This window comes from Uloborus diversus, chromosome 1 (genome assembly GCF_026930045.1).
Source record: "Uloborus diversus isolate 005 chromosome 1, Udiv.v.3.1, whole genome shotgun sequence".
Lineage (NCBI taxonomy): Eukaryota > Metazoa > Arthropoda > Arachnida > Araneae > Uloboridae > Uloborus > Uloborus diversus.
The window spans coordinates 35,353,084-35,370,382 of NC_072731.1; the positions used below are offsets into that span (position 1 = coordinate 35,353,084).

The window sequence follows — 17,299 nt, forward strand, 5'->3', positions numbered from 1 at the left end:
AATTGTTTCCCCAATAGTTTGGTTTGGGAAAATTAAAAACATTCATTTGATTGGCTTATTTGAAGTAATTATGAGAGGAATTGTTAATAATTAAATTAAAAGTAAATGTCTCTTTCAATTTCTATTAAGTTTCCAAAGTTTTAAAGATATTTATAATTATTGGTGTACTCTTCAGGTTTTGAAACCATTTTGTATTATTTCTGTTTTGCTCCCTTCTTTTCGAATTTCCACTCAATGACATTTTCTCTAAGTGTTTTGACTTTCATTTTACATCTTGTAAGAAAAATTAAAGAACTTAGATGTAGGGGAGAGTCGGGTAGCCACACTTAAACAAAACACATTTTATTTTTTAAATGAACATAATTAGATATTTATTTAGTATCAAAACGTTAAATAAAATATATATAAAGTATTTTAGTACAAGTATCAATCAGATAATTTCTTTATCTTAGCTCTAATCAAGTCTTAAATTTGGAAAGTTGTTTTTTTGGCAGGTAGCTCCCTACATACATATTAGCGATGACCAAGTTGTTCTTTGGATTTGCAAACGTCACAAAAATATTAAAGCTGTAAAGGATCAATATCTATGCATTCTTCATGCACTCAGCCTTTACATTCATGGCATTGTATCCAATCTTCTTTGAATGTTTCTCCGCAAATGATTCACTCTGTTCCCTGGTCTCTTGACAATTCTTGGATGTTCTGTTTATTTTTCACATTTTTGGTGGCTGTTGCGCCCCTCTTTTTAGTCTCTAACACTGCACAGTGGTTCAAAGGCGGAAAAAATAGCCATTTTTAAGTTTTAAGATAGAAAATATTTCATGCCGTAATTATTTAGCCCTTGAGTTGTAGTAACTTACTCCATAAGAGTTTTTTGAAAAAAAAAATTGTTTTTACAAAAATAGGCAAAGATTGTTGAACAATTATGTTTTTACTTTTTCGGACGTACCCCTTATGCTTCAGTTTTAATTCATTCATTCAGTAAATAGGACTAAAATGTAATAAAAGTCATTTCTGATTGGTTTTTCACACTTATAGGATGCATATTACATCATAGTTAAAAATTAAAAAATCATCAAAATTGAAAACTACCTGAAATAAAGAAACATTTTTTTCTAAAAAATATAATGAAAAATATTGTTGAATATACTTTTATCGGCAGCTTCCGGTGGGTTAAAATTTACATATATCAATAGTTTAATCCTTCCCGTAAATAAACAGCATTTTAGCTGTGACCATCTGCAACTGCTGTCATAGCAGATGTTTTTGTTGGATTTTTGCTATTTACATACAACAATATTGTAAACTAGAAAATAACCCGTAAAGATATGACTGGGGTGAATTGCTTTTTTGTCAAAAAGATTGGTCATCAAATTTGACATGCTGCAGACTAACATACATCAGTTTCACTACTTTGCAGGAGAGCCTAAAAAGGTTTGTTTACTGTTTCTGAAGGTGGGCTCTTAAAACATTCTTCAATAAATAAAAAGGATTTTTTTTAAACAGACTTACATTGCCAGAACTTGATGCAGAGCATTATATTACATGCAACGCAGTAGTACCCTGAAAATAACAATTTTTGGATCAGTTTAGTATGACTTTAAAGAAGATACGTATGAGAAAGAAATTTTTAAAACTCAATACAGAGAACTATATAAAAAGTTAAATAACTATTCTGTTCATAAAACAATGGAAATTAGAAACTCATCAAACGTTTAAAATTTTTTATTTCCTTTTCGAAGCCATTCTAGTGTAAAGCTGTTCTCAGTTCGTCAACATTGCCAGAAAGTATTGTTCAAGGGTATCAATTGCAATAAATAAACCTTGCGTGTGACATACAATTGATTTAATTAACTATTTTTGGCTAAAAATAGAAATGAATTTGAACTATAGAGAAACCCCGATTTCATGTTTCTGAATGGCCTGAATTAAAAGAAGTATAAGATATGGGAAAACATAAAATACGGGAAATGTATAGAAAGCAAAAATTAAATAGGAAAAAAAAAACTAAAGGCTGTTACAATGACTCTTATAAAATGTAAGAACTTGATATTTTACGAAAAGAACATTATTGTTCATTCCCCTTTAGCAGAGGTGCCCCTCTCTTTAGGGCAGGGGCACACCCCTGCCTAAATATTGCATAGACCCCCCAAATGGCAAAAGCCGCCTCCCCCCCCCCCTAAATAGTTAAAAGTACCCCTCAAAACAATCCTCCTAAAAATTTCAATGGTGCAGTCTGCACCATGACCCCCTCCCCTAGGTGGGCACCCCTGAGTTTAGATCATTCTAACGCCTTAAGTTATGAATCCCGTCATTTAAGTTTGAAATAGTCCGTAATAATGGACTTTTTTAGTCATTGAATCGAAAGTAAATGCAGCATCTTCAAGGATTGAAATACTTAGTGAATTTTTTTTCCTTATCTTTATGGTAAAGAAAATAGTCTGTCACTATTTGTAAGCTCTTAAACGCAATATTCAGAGAAGAGACAAGTTGTATTTCTTCTTCTTGTTCATCTTCATTGGCGGCCAAAAAGTCCATAAGGTTGGTAACGGATAGAGCAGCAGCATTTCTGTTTTCATGGATTAACTTCCAGCAGAGTGGATTATGTTTAAAAATGCACTAAAGGAAACTCTCTGCTTAATTTTAAAACATTTTTTCTCTTTTTTTTAACTGCCAAGTGAAAATATGAAATGCGGGAAATTAATAAATAACAAACTTTCCATCTGGGTTAAATTAATATTATTAATGTATGTGAAAACTGGGACCTGATGATAAAAAACGTAAAATGCAGGGAAAACGTAGATTCAGGGTATGTAAAATCGGGGTTTCACAGTGTATACGATCAGCAAGCATGAAGATAAATATTACCATACTACAATTTTAACAATTTTATGTAGCATTTTTTGAGGGTATTCAAAGTTATTGAATTTTTTCCGCTTTTCTGTCGTTTTGAACCACTGTGCGCTGCAGCTTTTCTAGTTGCAACTGTATTTTTCTCCCCCAAAGCATTTTTAAATGGAGAAGTGAGAATCTGCCTTCTTTTGAGTTTTTTGTGAATGCGTTGTGAGTCATTTCTTGGATGCATCAGGAAGAGGAGACAATTGTTTAAGCAATCGTTCTGTTGCACAGGATTGGCTGGTTAATAGCTGGGAAAAAACAGAACTTGCCCTGTTTATTATGGGGGACACCAGGCTGGACGATGACTAAAATTTCCGATCCTTCTCGCCAAGCAAATGTGGTTGGCAACCTTGCTACCCCCTTCGTTCGGCCGTACTTTCCGTTAGAAAAACACCTGATCCCTGAGCGCCAGCCTATATTTAAACAATTAATACATAAACTAGAAGTTACTGCATGTGCCAAATAATGTTTCGTAAACAGATATACAAAGTTAAGCAAAGAATTTCGTTCTGAAAATTTTGACATTCTTGCTTTTTTTATAAATAATTTCTAGTTTTGGTTCCTAAACTGGAAATAAAATTAATTAACTAACCATAAAAGGGGGAGAGGTTGCCTCCCCCGAATTTCTGCCACTGGCTTCTTGCTTTGAGACTTTGAACATCACCCTTTTTCATCATCATCTTTTGGCATATGCGTCTGGTTGAAATTTCATCATATTCATCAACAGCAGTCTGTGAGACCTCACCTGCTCTTCAGTGTTACAATTTTTGGTAATTGTACACAATGCTCTCATATTAAGATCTGCAAACAGTAGGTACGAGGGACTTCGAGGTGTCATGTCAAGATCTGCTGAGATTGGTTCATTTATATGATCCGTGTTAGTGAAGAGATGCAGAACATTCCAGACGAAGTTGGTAGTTGGTTGGTTTGTCCTAGGGATGATGCGGACTGAAATATTTTTGAAAATAAGACGTGATAGACGAATAGTTAGGATGGTGTCAAAGTTTTTTCATAGTGAATGTGCTATGTTCAAAATTCGACTGTGAAATTTTTTTATGAACATAACTCATTAATAATTAATATTCTCTTTATAATTACTGCAGCATATAATTTTTGGATCTAGCAAAATTTTCTTGGAGAAGGTAGATTTTAAGTTAAAGTTCAAAAATGATTTTTTCCCCATGCAAATAAAAGTTCAAAGAACATCTAAGAGAAATAAAAGGATTGTATCCATGTTACAGGATTTAAAAAAATAAAAATAAATAAAAAATAGCACAGTCTCTGAGGCCTCACATCCCGTTTTGTCAAAAATTTTCACCTCCTCTGTTACAAGTTATTTCAGTCTCTCCTTACTCAGCCGGAAAACTCTATTTTTTTAAAAAAGAAACCAGTAGACACTTTTAAGTTAATTGCCATTTAAAAAATTATTAGTATTCCCTTTATTCGGAATTTTCTTTCTTCCTTTCTTTTTTTAGGTAAAAACAACTATGCCATCTTAAGGAACCAACCAAAAAAAGATAAACATGAGAAATGGTTTTGGCAAATGAGGCTTGTTATTAACATTGTGTGCATATTTGTATAAAATAGGTAAAATGAAACTTAAAAATTAATGCAGTGGCCGCTGCTTGTATGAATCACGTTTGTTCAAAACAGTTTTGATTCCATAAAGCAGCTGATTCAATAAAGTTAAATTTTGTTCTGGTTTTTTGATGATTTGATTCATTAAAGTGGTAGATTCAATTAAATAGCGTTGACAGTATTACTTCATATATAAGTTTTTGCAAAAAAATTTAAAGCATTTATGTATACAGAGTAAAGATGTAAAATTTCCGGAGGTTTTGAAGTGCTGGAAAAAAAGTTTTTTTTTTTCGGGAAAAATGGAAAAATTGATTTTTTAGCAAACAAAAATAGCGTTTTTTAATAGCTCTATGTTTCTTGGAGCATATAAATGGCTAAACATTAAAAAATATATGCAATCCTCATAACTTCTTTTTCTGCTTAACAGAAATACACATAAAGGTAAGTTTAATTAGAAAAGAAAAACCTTTTTGTTTTATAACTGAGAGCTTTCTTGATCAAACACCAAAAATAAGTCAAGTCGTCGTTCAACGAATAATATTGGGTAAGGTGTGTCTAATCAAACATTTTCTATTTTAGATGGCCTTCGAAACTTGAAATAATAACTGTAATTTTTGACTTTCAAACACGATTGATATTGTTTGAAAGAAAAATAAGTATGATAGTATCTCTTCCTTACAATGTAACTTCACTGTCTGAAAATGAAAGCTATTGAGTTTTGATTTTTTGCAATCCAATCTAAGTCCAAATCAAAACTAAATTGGTTTTTGTTTTTCTTTCCATCAGAAACCTCAAACCAAAACTGCGTAACGGTTTCTAAAGCTGAACCAAAACTTGAACGAACGAGTTTCAGTTTATTCATACGGCCGTGCTAAGTACAGTAGTAAAAGTAGTCATACTTGCACTTTTGAACAAAACTGAGTTATTATAACCAAGTTTTTCTCTGTTTTGTATTTTACTTAAAAAATAAAATCTTTTAGGGTCATTTGATCCAAAACTAATTTTTTTTTAAGTTCTATAAACCCATAAGGGGTTACCCATAGTGCCCCCATAGTCCCTCTCCTGAATTCACCATTGCGCTCAAGTATTGATGCTACTCTAAAGTGATGCTATTCTTCCCCTATGTAATACTATTTTTTAACTACACAAATGATACATTTTAAAATGTAGGGATAATGTCATGACCCCCTAAAAATCGATTCACGACACCCCTGGGGGTCGCGACCCACAGTTTGGGAACCCTTGCTCTATTCGCTAGACCTCCATCTTGTTTATTATACTGCATGACCTGTATTAGAGTCAAAGGTCTACCCTAAACTACACATAAGTTTCGACTCTCTAAACCATTTACTTTATAGGGAATAGGATTGATTAAAGTACTTGCGGCCCTTGAATTAAAATTTCAATAAGTAGTTGCACCTTTGTATTATTCCAAAATGCAGCCAGTTCAAAACCAATGAATTTATTAATTTGCTAAAGGTTTTCTCATATTATTATTTTGTGTGTTTTGTTAATTTATTATTTTTAATAAAGTTACATAGAAAATTGCTTGCCCGGGTTTTTTTGCATCACCCTATACATTTGGTTTGCACAGTCAACAGAAACATAGTTATGTGATTGAAGTTATGCTTCTTTGTTTTATGAAGAAGGAAAGAAAAAAATTCTTCACTAAGTTTATTGGTTTAATTTTTTCCCCCGAAAAGAATTAAATGTTTTTTGCTGAAAATGCAAATTATATTATCGTAGAACAACTTGCATTATCAAAGTTAGACAGCATTTTACATATAAGGAGAGAGTGGGGGAAGGAAATTGCATCAGTTTAAGTATAAGAAATTTCTAATCACTTTTTTGTTGAAAATTTAATTAAAACTTCCTGAAAAGTTGAAAAAAATTCAATTTTTCCGGAGTGGAAATAAACCCCTTCAGGGAAAAAATGTCCCCCCCCCCGAAATTTTCCGTTTTTTCCCCCGACTGTTTTCATCTCTAATATAGAGACATTGAAACAGCAAAAATTAGTTTAAAATATTTATCAAATGAAAAAGTTAAAGTTTTGAAATCAAATTGTAAAACTTTCTTGTAATTATATCCGGTGCCTTCATTAGAAAAAAATATTTAGGGTGATGCATCTTTTTATTAGGCAGGCTTCACAACTGATGAAGGTTTGTTAGGTCAAAAGAATTTTGTTTAGATTGCCATTAAATGCCACCTTTAATTGAAAAATCGATTTTTTTTAAAAAGATTGTTTGTATTTATTTTATATTTAGTTTGTAGGAAATTTTCAAAAATGAACCAAATATTTCTTTGATGCACATTGCTGCAAGTCGGTTTTTTTTTCTTGAACTGTGAGTGTCCATCTTGGATGGACTATATTGTATTCAAAGCTTTATTAATGTAATTTCTTTTGTAGGCAGAAAATGTAGCTGGAAAAAGACCTATGAGTCCAAGTCATACTCAACAACCTCCCACGAAATCTGGCCGCATGACTGCCGAGTTTCGAACTGATAGCGACGGAAGTCATGAAGAAGTCAATGTTTCTCAGCGATCATTTGAGTCGGATGGGGAAATGAGTCAATCATTTGACAGCAATCCAGTCCAGTACTTGCAAGATACCTGGAAAAAACTGGGCATTGGTCAGAGTGGGTACTTGAATGTCGAAGAGCTGGCTTTGGTGTGTGAGCATATTGGAATGGATATGACTGAGGAGGTAAATCCCAAAAAATGTTAGATTCAAGAGACATGCTATGTACCTAGGGCAAGGTTGATATTTGTGTTCTTAATGGTACTTAGATTTCATTTTTGATTTTTATTTGCTGTAATTACTATTGTTGAAAGCAATGAATGGATATCTTATTTGTAAAAACTATAGTTTTCATCAAGTTACCTAAATCTGAGTTAATGTGGTTCCTGTGAAACTTAATATTTATTAAGTGGTTTATATTTCTATTTCAGGTTGTTGCTCAACTCTTTGAGAAACTAGATTGCGATCAAGATGGTCAAATTAGTTTCGATGAATTTCTCCAAGGCTTATTTCAACATGGAGATCCCCAAAACTGTGATTCACCAGTGCTAAAGTCAGAACAGTCAAAATCTGTTTACAATGAGGGATCTCGTGAAGATCATCAAATTTCAAGTACTTCAATATCGGGGATATTTTCATGCATTGATGTGAATAATACAGGGTAAGTTTTTGGCTATTTCATTAAAACATTTTGTCTAAGTGTTGTTATAATTATTAGTTATATTTTGTTCATTACTTATTTTTTATGCGTGATAAAAAATTTTTGTTACTTTGTTTATCTTAGAAATAATAAGTTATTTAGACTGATTTTCAGGGGAAACTGTTGTATATTGGAACAGTAGAAACTTTAAATGTACAGATAACTATTTTTTCATGTTTTGAAATGTAGCTAAAGTTGTGTTTTTATCGTCATAGCATTTCTTTATTATGGATGAAAAATAGCTTTTATTTGCACTTTTAAAAGTGATTTTTTTTTGGAAAATTGTTCAGAGGTACACGTTGGTTATGTACATTTCAGTACAGAATCATGTACCACTGAACTCATATTATGTAAGTAAATGAGAAAAACTGGAAAATTTTGTATTTCACCTAATAGTACATTTGACAACTATAAGAAAACATGAAGTGCCTCTCTTTGTAAATGATCCGTTGTTTTTAAAAGTAGTTAAAAATGAAAATCATAGTTCAACCATCCATCTCTTTTAATTTTAGTTTTAATTATGATTTTGCTGAATTAACTTCAAAGGCACATAGTTCATTTTGTGCTTGTGAGGTACTATTTCTCAGTGGTTTAAGCAGCTTCATAAGTATATCAGGTTTGGGAGCATGAAATATTTTTCCATTAAGATAAAGAACTTTGTTTGCATTCACGATACATTTTTAATTTTCCGTTTGAAAGTAAAAATCTATACTGCTGACTTTTATCATTTCTCTTATGTAATGAACTGTTTAGTTTTTCTTCTTGAAAATTAAACTACTAAAAGTTGCCAACTAAAAATATTACAGTCATCTTCCATTTCAATTTTATTGACAAAATGTCAGTCTTCATTTACCATCATCGTCATTGCTGCTAGCTTGAAACCTCATAATTCTTTAGTTATCCTGGTTAGAATCACGCAGTAAAAACTTTTGCAACATTGTTGTTGGTCACAGTTGCATCATGTTGAACTTTCCATTGGTACAACATAGTGTCTGGTAAAGAAAAAAAAAACTATGCTGCTAGGTTGTAAGTTTTTTTTTAAATAAAAATAATTACATTGATATACTTGCTGTTTTTATTTTTATATCCTTCACAAAATGACGCAATATAATTGTTTGTGATTATCGATGCAATACAGCAGTCTCTGCTTAATGTAATCTTAGTTTATGTTATCAATCGCCTACTGTTATCAAAAAACCTTTGTCTTTGTCTTGATTTTATCTATTCATTTGAATGTCAAAGTTATCGTTTTATGGGATCATTATATCATTTGATGTTATCAAGTTTCTTAGAAATTTAATTTCTGTTGAAACGACTAGAACTTGTTTTGCCTACTCATGTTTTTGAGTAAAAAAGTTGACCTGGATAGTAAGAAATGGTAGGAAGTCCTTCAGGTATGACATCACAGGAGTTGGAGTCATAGATGGAACTTAATCTTCTGCATTAATATAATTGGAAGTTTGCTAGATTGTTATAGCAAAACAGAGGGATGATGGGGCTGGGAAAAATACCGTGATGTCGAGCCCCCTCCCACAAACGCTGAAATGTCCAATGCATTGAGAGTCTTGAAACTTGGAGTACAATATCACACTGAAGATTAAAAAAAATGATAAGAGTAATTTATAATCGAGCTTTTGAAAAGAGGTTGAGAATCAACAGTTAAACATTTTTCAAAATTATATTTAATTTTATACTTTCTAGAAGTATGCAATACGAGAACATAAGTTTATTCATTTATTTTTAAACTTAATGTGTGTGCCCTAAATTGGTTGTCATCAAATTTTATGATTTGTTTATTGTTATCAATTGGCTATTATTATCAAAATGATTGCATCCCAAAGTGATTTCATTAAGCAGAGACGACTGTAATATCTTTTTAAACATTCAGTTACACATTTTGTTGATCTAAACCCTCTGGAGATCTTCTAAAAACTTTCGTGAGAGACGTATTTAAATTTATGTGATAATTTATAGCGATTTACTTCCATCTAAGAAATATGTTTACTTTAAATTATCAGTATAGCATTATAATTGCAAGTCTATTAACATGGTTTAGTTTTTTGCAAGTTAAATCCACAGAATTTAGTGCACTAGTTCAATTAATGAAGTTGAAAAAGATAAAAGTTTGTTTTAAGAAAACAAGTTCAAATCAAGAGCTACCTTATTGAATATACCTGCCTTGCCTTCAATATTTGAGTTGAACCGAACCATTGTTTCGGTCACTCGTCTGGTCAGTGCTAATTCTTGTATTAGCTACCAGTTTGTTTGGCACTCTAGGCTTCCTTAAGAGGTTTTCCACCTCCGGCTCAGTCACTCCAAGGCCAGGCTGATGAGTGCTAATAAGCACAAAACTGCAGTCTTCTGCTGGAATTGACTGAACTGGCTGTGTATTTCATGTAAAGAGCTAGCTATTTCTTCAAATAAAAATGTCTGAATGCTAAAAACAAACCCAAATAAAAATATTGTATGCATCCAATTATATATCATTTAAAAATAATTTTTACGAATAAATTATATTTAATTAATGCAAATATATAATAAAATAAAGAAAACATAAGTGCATAAAATAACAAGATAAAACCCAGCTTAAGCTGCAGGTATGAAATTTTGAAAATAAATACGTAGATAAACAGATGAATGTTATTCAAAGAAATTCGGTTTTTTGGTTGACACTTTCATCTGATATCTAGAAAATGAATTTGACTCCCCGGATAACGCAGCTTTTTATTAGACTTGGTTTTGCTGGGAATAGTTCCAAAAAAGTTCAATCGTTCACCATGAAATTAGTTCATTTGTTCAGAAATTAATTCCGAGTTTCACTGAGTGTGATATCGAAACCATGTTGTAGAAGTACCATATTATACACGGTCGCCTGTAATAATAAAAATACTTGCTCTTTGAAACTTCTTGATGATTAAGGATTGTATTTCATGGATGAACATGCAGGCATATGAATATATTTTACTTGTATGCAAAAAATGTTTTGTATATATTTGGAACATTGTATTTTAGGCTTAAGAAATTTTTAGCACTCTTGACATGCTACACTTAAATAAAAATGTGTTCTCATTTTTGAGATCATGTTTTTAAATATTTCGAGCTAAAAGAGATCTTGATTATTCCGTGTGAAAGTTGTTAAAATCTTTTTTGATATCACTTTTGAAAGATGCTGCTTGTGTTCTTTTTGTGTCATTGAGCATCTAACTAAGCTTATTAATTTATCGGCGTTTTCTTACTAATTAATGCAGAAAATAATTCAGAATTTGATTTCAAATAGAGAAGGGAGCTGGCGGTTTAGAAGACCATAATGTACTTAATATAAAAAGCCAATTTCTTGCCCCCCCCCATAGCCGTCCGAAGAGGGGAACGAGCGGGGCCTCTTTGCCCTGGGCGCCAAGATATGAAGGCGAAGGGGTACCATAAACTAAGCTTTTCCTTCATTTCCAATTTTTTAAAATAGTTTTTAAAATGTAACACATTAGAATTCAGATTACAAGTGTACCTAGAGCCGCTATATAGACAGGCCGACGCATCAGCTTAAGTTTAGCCTTTTTGGATCGGATTTTTCATTGTTGCACTTCTTGGGTTACCACAGCCAAGTTTCGGATTTCGCTAAATTTGCAGAAAATAATATTTTATTTTATAAACAATTCACATGCTACTAATAATTGCTTACAGTAAACAATCACCAACGCGATAACTCGCCAGAAAAGACAACCACTCAAACACGCGCTCCGATCCAAAAAGGCTGATCTTAAGCTGATGCGTCGGCTCGTATATATAGGGGCCTTGGGTGTACCTTGTATAACACCGTTAATTGATACTGTGCTCTATCGAAACCATGTTATGCGAGACTTTTTTATTTATTTACTAGCTGCCTGCGGCGACCAGCTGGTCCACCTTTTTACGCCATTCGCCTTTTTGCGCCAGAGTTGCCGCCTTCGGCGGCTGCTTAGACAATTTAGCGACGGTATTAATCAACGTTTTTCTCTTTTTTCTCAATATTATCATTCGCCTTTTTACACCGATGTTGCCGCCTTCGGCGGCTGCTTAAACAAATTTCGTGGCGGTATCAATCAATCTATATCTATGTATATCATTAGTAGTTTGAATAAAATATTTTCTAGACCTATCTCCAGTTCCGTCGTTTGGAATATTTTTAAAGGAGGGGGTACAACGTACTCTTCATGCAAATTTTGTCGAAAAATAACAAAAAGCACTTCCACTTTTATGTGAAAGCATTGTTTTTTCAAAGTCATGGTGTGTGTGGGGAGGGGGGCACTGACACCCCGTTGAAATTCCTTAAATGACGGACATGCCTCTTTCTTGCTGTCCATCTGCTATATCGAATTCTATATTTGTCTATCCATCAATCTATACGATCTGCGCATATCTACCTCCTGACAGTACAATCTTTTTTTATTTATATAAGTATTAATTCGAAAACAAAAACATTTTTTGTCCACTCAACCTCTATCTATCTCTGTATCTACCTAACCTAACCGCCAATTCGTAACAGAAACGAAGATCATGCAAAAAATCGCGGACTTAATTTATTTAATCAAAATAGCCCTCAAAAATAAAAGCTCTTTGTTCCCCGTAGTGTTCAAAAAGTAGCGCTTGCAAAAAAAAAAAAAGGTGAAGAGAAGGCAAACGATTTCAGTTGGATCACGTGATGAGGTAAACTCGGAACTCAGCCGGCAAGCGAACAGCGCGCGTTGTGTTCTGCCATTAAAAAAATTGTAAAAAAAAAACTATTGCGTATTTTTCAAAACTTTTTTCTTCTGAAGAGGGCGGAATGTTTTTACTATTACCAACTAAAATTTTAGAATTGAGGGTTCAATACTTGTCGCAGGATGGGTTTCGAAAAAAACTAAACCCAGAAAAAAATGTAAAATAAAGGTTTTTTCAAAAATCAATAAAAAATACAAAAATTGCTCTATCTTCAAAATTTTTTCAATCATCATATTTAAAACTAAATTTCCTACATTATAGTACAAAAAATATTCGTGTGGTGCGATTGGTCCGGGGTCTGTGAGGTAAAAAGTACTAAAAAGTGCAAAAAAAAACGCATAAAACATTAAATAACTTTTTTTCTAATAAAAATATCAAAAATCAAAGCCCGAGGTGCACTTTTTCAGCAAAAACTGCACCTGTATACCAAATTTCATCTTTCTAGGCCTTACCGTTTTCCTGGGATGCGCGCCACAAACACACACACACACACAAACATCTTATTTTATTATATGTATAGATTTAAATTACTATTTCAATTTTTTTTATGTATTTCCATAGCATAAATCAGGGCAATATTTACCATGTTGTCTCGAAACTATGTTTCATGTTACATGGAAACTGTAATACGAAACTTTGAAATAATGTAAATCAATGCAATGTGTACCGTGTTACATCAAGTCTTAAGGTGTAAAATTTGATGATAACTGGAATTTCGTTTCAATAAAGCCTACAAAACACGCTATTAATGTTCGTGAAAATAAACATGTATAAAAGTAAAAAACTAAAAAAAGCAAGGGAAGTAAAAAAATTATTTACCAACTTCATTAACAAAAAACAAAATACATACTATCAAAAAGGAGATCAGAGAATTTTTGCATCAATAAAGTTTGTCTGAGATACAACAACCAAAAAATAAGGTAAATAGTATTAATCTATAGCTACATTATTTTTATTTACCATTTGACTTATTTCAATTTTTTAAAATTCGATACATACACTAAAACCGGTTAGTGTTAAGTTCATTTTTTATGCTGTGTAATATCGAATCCGTGTTACATGATAGCTGCAAATTTTGTTCTGTGTAACATCAAAAACCATGTAGAAGAAGTACCATGTTATACGAGAGGTGCTTGTACCTGATTAATTATGTAATAATTGATATAAAAGTATTCTGTAGTTTTCCACACAATGTCACGTTAACATTTTCTCATAATTTTTACTTTTCTCTAACAATGTACTTGAGCTACATCACAACTCTTGAAACTTATATTTATGTAATATTGAGTAGAAAGAAAATGTTTTAGGAATCCCCTGTGCTGCATTACCATTTAAGCCATTAGACTTTCATCTTAAGCAAATTTTTGTCACTCATACTTTTTTTCAACATTTTTAACCCTCTCCTCCTTCCTTCCCCTTCCCTTTGTCACAAAGTTCGTTTTACAAACTACTTTTCATAAACATATCCGTATTAAAAAATGCTTGATGTCACACTTCTTACTCTTTCCCTCCCCCTTCTCACAAAGTCAATTTTACGATTATAATACCCTTGGAATATTTCTTGGGAGATCACAAACTGTGTGATAAAAAATAAATGTAAAAAATATAAATAATAACATTCTTTCTTTCTTTTTTTTTCTAAATTTCCTCTAATTATGAAAATTTATTAACAAACTAAGAACATTACAACTTCAAAGCGCTTGCTTCTCATTAAATTTTGCGCCTGCATAGTATAAAAGAAGAACAATTCATCAGTTGATAAACTTCAACAACAGTGGGCTGCGCGTTTTTCGTTTGTCTGTTTCAACGTTCGGTGACAGAACCCATAATAAAACAACATGAAGATGATGCCACTCGCAAAACTTGAAAATACAGCCACAAGTGCCGGTATGTGGTACCAGACGCCGGGATCATTCCTCAGGAACCAGAGGGTCATGAGGACACAGTTCTCGGCAAAGACGATGGCATAATAGGCTGAGTACTTATACCTGGTTGGCTCTGCCTTGACGTTCAGGTAGTATATCACATAGGCCACGCCCACTACCATGTTCCAGATGTATTCTTTGCACTGATGCAGCTCTCCTCCTTTCCGGCAAAAGCGCGTTTGCTGGTGCATGACCCAGACGGTCATAACCCCCCAGTGTCCAATGCAGAAGGGGAAAAGCCAGAAATGGTATTCTTTGGTGAAGAGGGCCAGAGTGCAGGCTCGAGACCCGATGATACAGAAGTGCCACAGGAACTGGAGGAGGCGACCAACGCTGTTGCCACGCCTTTTTCCAGGCGTAGTTCGATGGAGGGCGTGGTTATAGGATGTAATGGACCAGGCAAGCTGGAAGAGGGATGAAGTGGCGCATATGCCTTGAATGAGGACTGTGGGAGGAAGAAATGAACATTAAAATTATGAATAGATGTATACAGCACAAATATATTATAAATAATAAATATTTAATTTATATTTAATTTTTTATGAAGGTATCTTCATCAAATAGTAAGTACTAACCAAGTTGCTTTGATGACCTAAATGGTTGCATTTTATTTTGCTTTTAAGTGTTTGTTTAAATTTAATGGAGCAGATATTTCTTCCATTAGTGCATATTAGAATTCATCTTTTGTTTATGGAATTTTTATGTTGATCAACCTGCATAACTTTCCAGAGTTATTTAATAAAGTAGTAATGATTATGATTGTTGAACAGCTCCTCTAACACACAGAAATAGCTGAATCATTAATAAGGGCTATGAGCTGTAAATATCAAGATCGAAACGTTAAGTTATACGTCATATGTTACAGTTGTGTATTGAAAAACTGCAAATCAATGAGTTAAATGAATTTTCTTAGTTGATTTTCAAAAGAACGTCACCTTTACAATTAGTAAGTTCTGCTGTGAATTAAAGCATCTGTGGTTTACCTTTCCAAAGAATTAAAATTTATTTGGTCATTTTTTTTATAACCTTCCCATATGTAATTGGTACAATAAAATGTTGTCAGTTCCATAATTTATAAGAACACAATGTGTCTGTGTTTCAATGCAGTGGTTATTTCAGCATTACAGAATGTATGATGTAATGATTTTTTTTATGAGCACTTTTTAGCATTGAGTCATCTGATTTGTTACAAAGCATTTTGTACTATGCCTTTACTGGAATATAATGGAGCTATTGCTGTTTCACATTTCGCCTGACATGTTGCAGATTTGTTCACGACAATAATGAGATGTAGAAGATATCTAGACATAAAGTTTTCTATGCCTCTTGCTTTTAATGTAACAAGATACTGGGTCAGAACTTCTTGCTGACTTACTACCAAACGGCATGACCTTGAGGGTCACGGATCTGGACGAAATCCTGGATTTAGGTCATATCCCACTAGAAGCGGTTTGACTGTGTAGGCCCTAGTGCGACCGTAATGGGGTTCCAAAGTTTTTAGTTTGGTTCTAGAAAAGCTATGGTCTATCCTTTGAAATTAACCTTTTTTTACCCTTTTCTAGATATTGTAGTACAGTATCGCCTAACTGAATATATTCACAGTATAAAGCAACTTTCACTACCCCTATGTTGTTCTAACAAGAAACGAGACAGATGTAAGCAGAGCAAATATTGTGCCAAGTTTCAAGTTCCAAAGAAAGCGCTATTGCAGTTCCAGAGCCAAATAAGCAAATTTATAACCTCCTTGTTGCCGAACTAGAGCCTATGCACTCAAATTATTTTACCTGGGCTCATATCTAGTACGAATTGACCTAGAAGTTAATCCAATCTTCAAGTTTTTGACGTCTGAACCACACTGATTTACAGGCCTCCTGAATTGCATTGGTGTTTTCATTGGAATTTGAAACTTTGGGACAATATCTACCCTCTGAAGAATATCGACGTTTATTTTCAGTGCAAAGAAGGGGGGGGGGGGGAGATTTATTATATGTTGTGAATGCATTTAAGTGATTCTTACTGCAATGAAAATGCAAGAATAACATGAAAAAGTTTAATTTCAAAGGGAAAACCATTGCTTTTCTGGACTATGCAGTCAAACCGCTTTACATGGGTTCACATCTAGAGCAAACTGATCTGAATCCAGAATTTCATCCAGATCTGTGACTCTCAAGGTCGTGCCGTTTGGTAGTTAGCTTATTAGAATAACATATTTTTGTGTAAAAAATTTTTTGTATCAAATAAATTAATTATGATATTTGATAATGTAATCAAATAAATATTAATTAGAATATGTACACAATATGAATTAATATATTTTGATTATTTATCAATGTAAACTTTGCTTTAGTAACTAACAGCTTTTAAATGTGGTAGTTTTAAATATAAATCTCTCATTATAGTTATTTACTTAGCATACATACCACAACACACCTATCTACAATTACTACATACCTACAATACAACTACATTTCATTCGTAAATTTTTATAAGATACTTCCCATTTTCGTTTGCTCATTTGTTTTTTCATAATTTAAAATATTTTGAGTATAGCATTGCTAAAAGTTGCTAAACTGTACTGGTTAACTCACAATTGTTACCCATCAGCATTCTGCACCTGCTAAAAAACTAATTAGCAACCGATGACCATTAAACGTTTGTCTTTGTACGAAAGTAAGATGAAACAACATTGTACTTAGAAAACTTATTTTACTTCATTGTAGATATAAAAATTCAATATTCGTTTGAAGTATAAAAAGAAATAAAAAAAAGATGAAAAGAACCATTTATGCTAGCCCAGACTGACCATATCGGCTAGTCTGCGATCGCCAAGAGCCCCCGAGAAATTGAGGGCCTCCTAAAATGAAGCGGAAATTTTTTTAGCAAAAAATGATTTTACATTTTTTGATTTCCTTGTAAATATATATATTTTTTTTTGTCTATGTAAAA

At 32.8% G+C, this 17,299-nt stretch overlaps 2 protein-coding genes across 3 annotated transcripts in view; one reads left to right on the forward strand and one right to left on the reverse strand.

Moving 5' to 3' along the window:
• Positions 1-17,299, forward strand: part of LOC129234349 (ninein-like protein) — a 206,242-nt gene that overhangs the window by 7,246 nt on the left and 181,697 nt on the right. Inside the window, exons 5-6 of the mRNA XM_054868342.1 lie at positions 6,884-7,180; positions 7,426-7,655. Of these exons, the coding sequence (XP_054724317.1) occupies positions 6,884-7,180; positions 7,426-7,655 (527 nt within the window). The remainder of the gene's footprint in view (positions 1-6,883; positions 7,181-7,425; positions 7,656-17,299) is intronic.
• The window catches only part of LOC129229248 (XK-related protein 6-like), a 72,651-nt gene continuing 69,442 nt past the window's right edge, over positions 14,091-17,299 (reverse strand). For both annotated transcript variants that reach the window (XM_054863517.1, XM_054863525.1), the window contains exon 4: positions 14,091-14,798. In XM_054863517.1, coding sequence (XP_054719492.1) covers positions 14,194-14,798 — 605 coding nt within the window. In that variant the 3' untranslated portion in view covers positions 14,091-14,193. The remainder of the gene's footprint in view (positions 14,799-17,299) is intronic.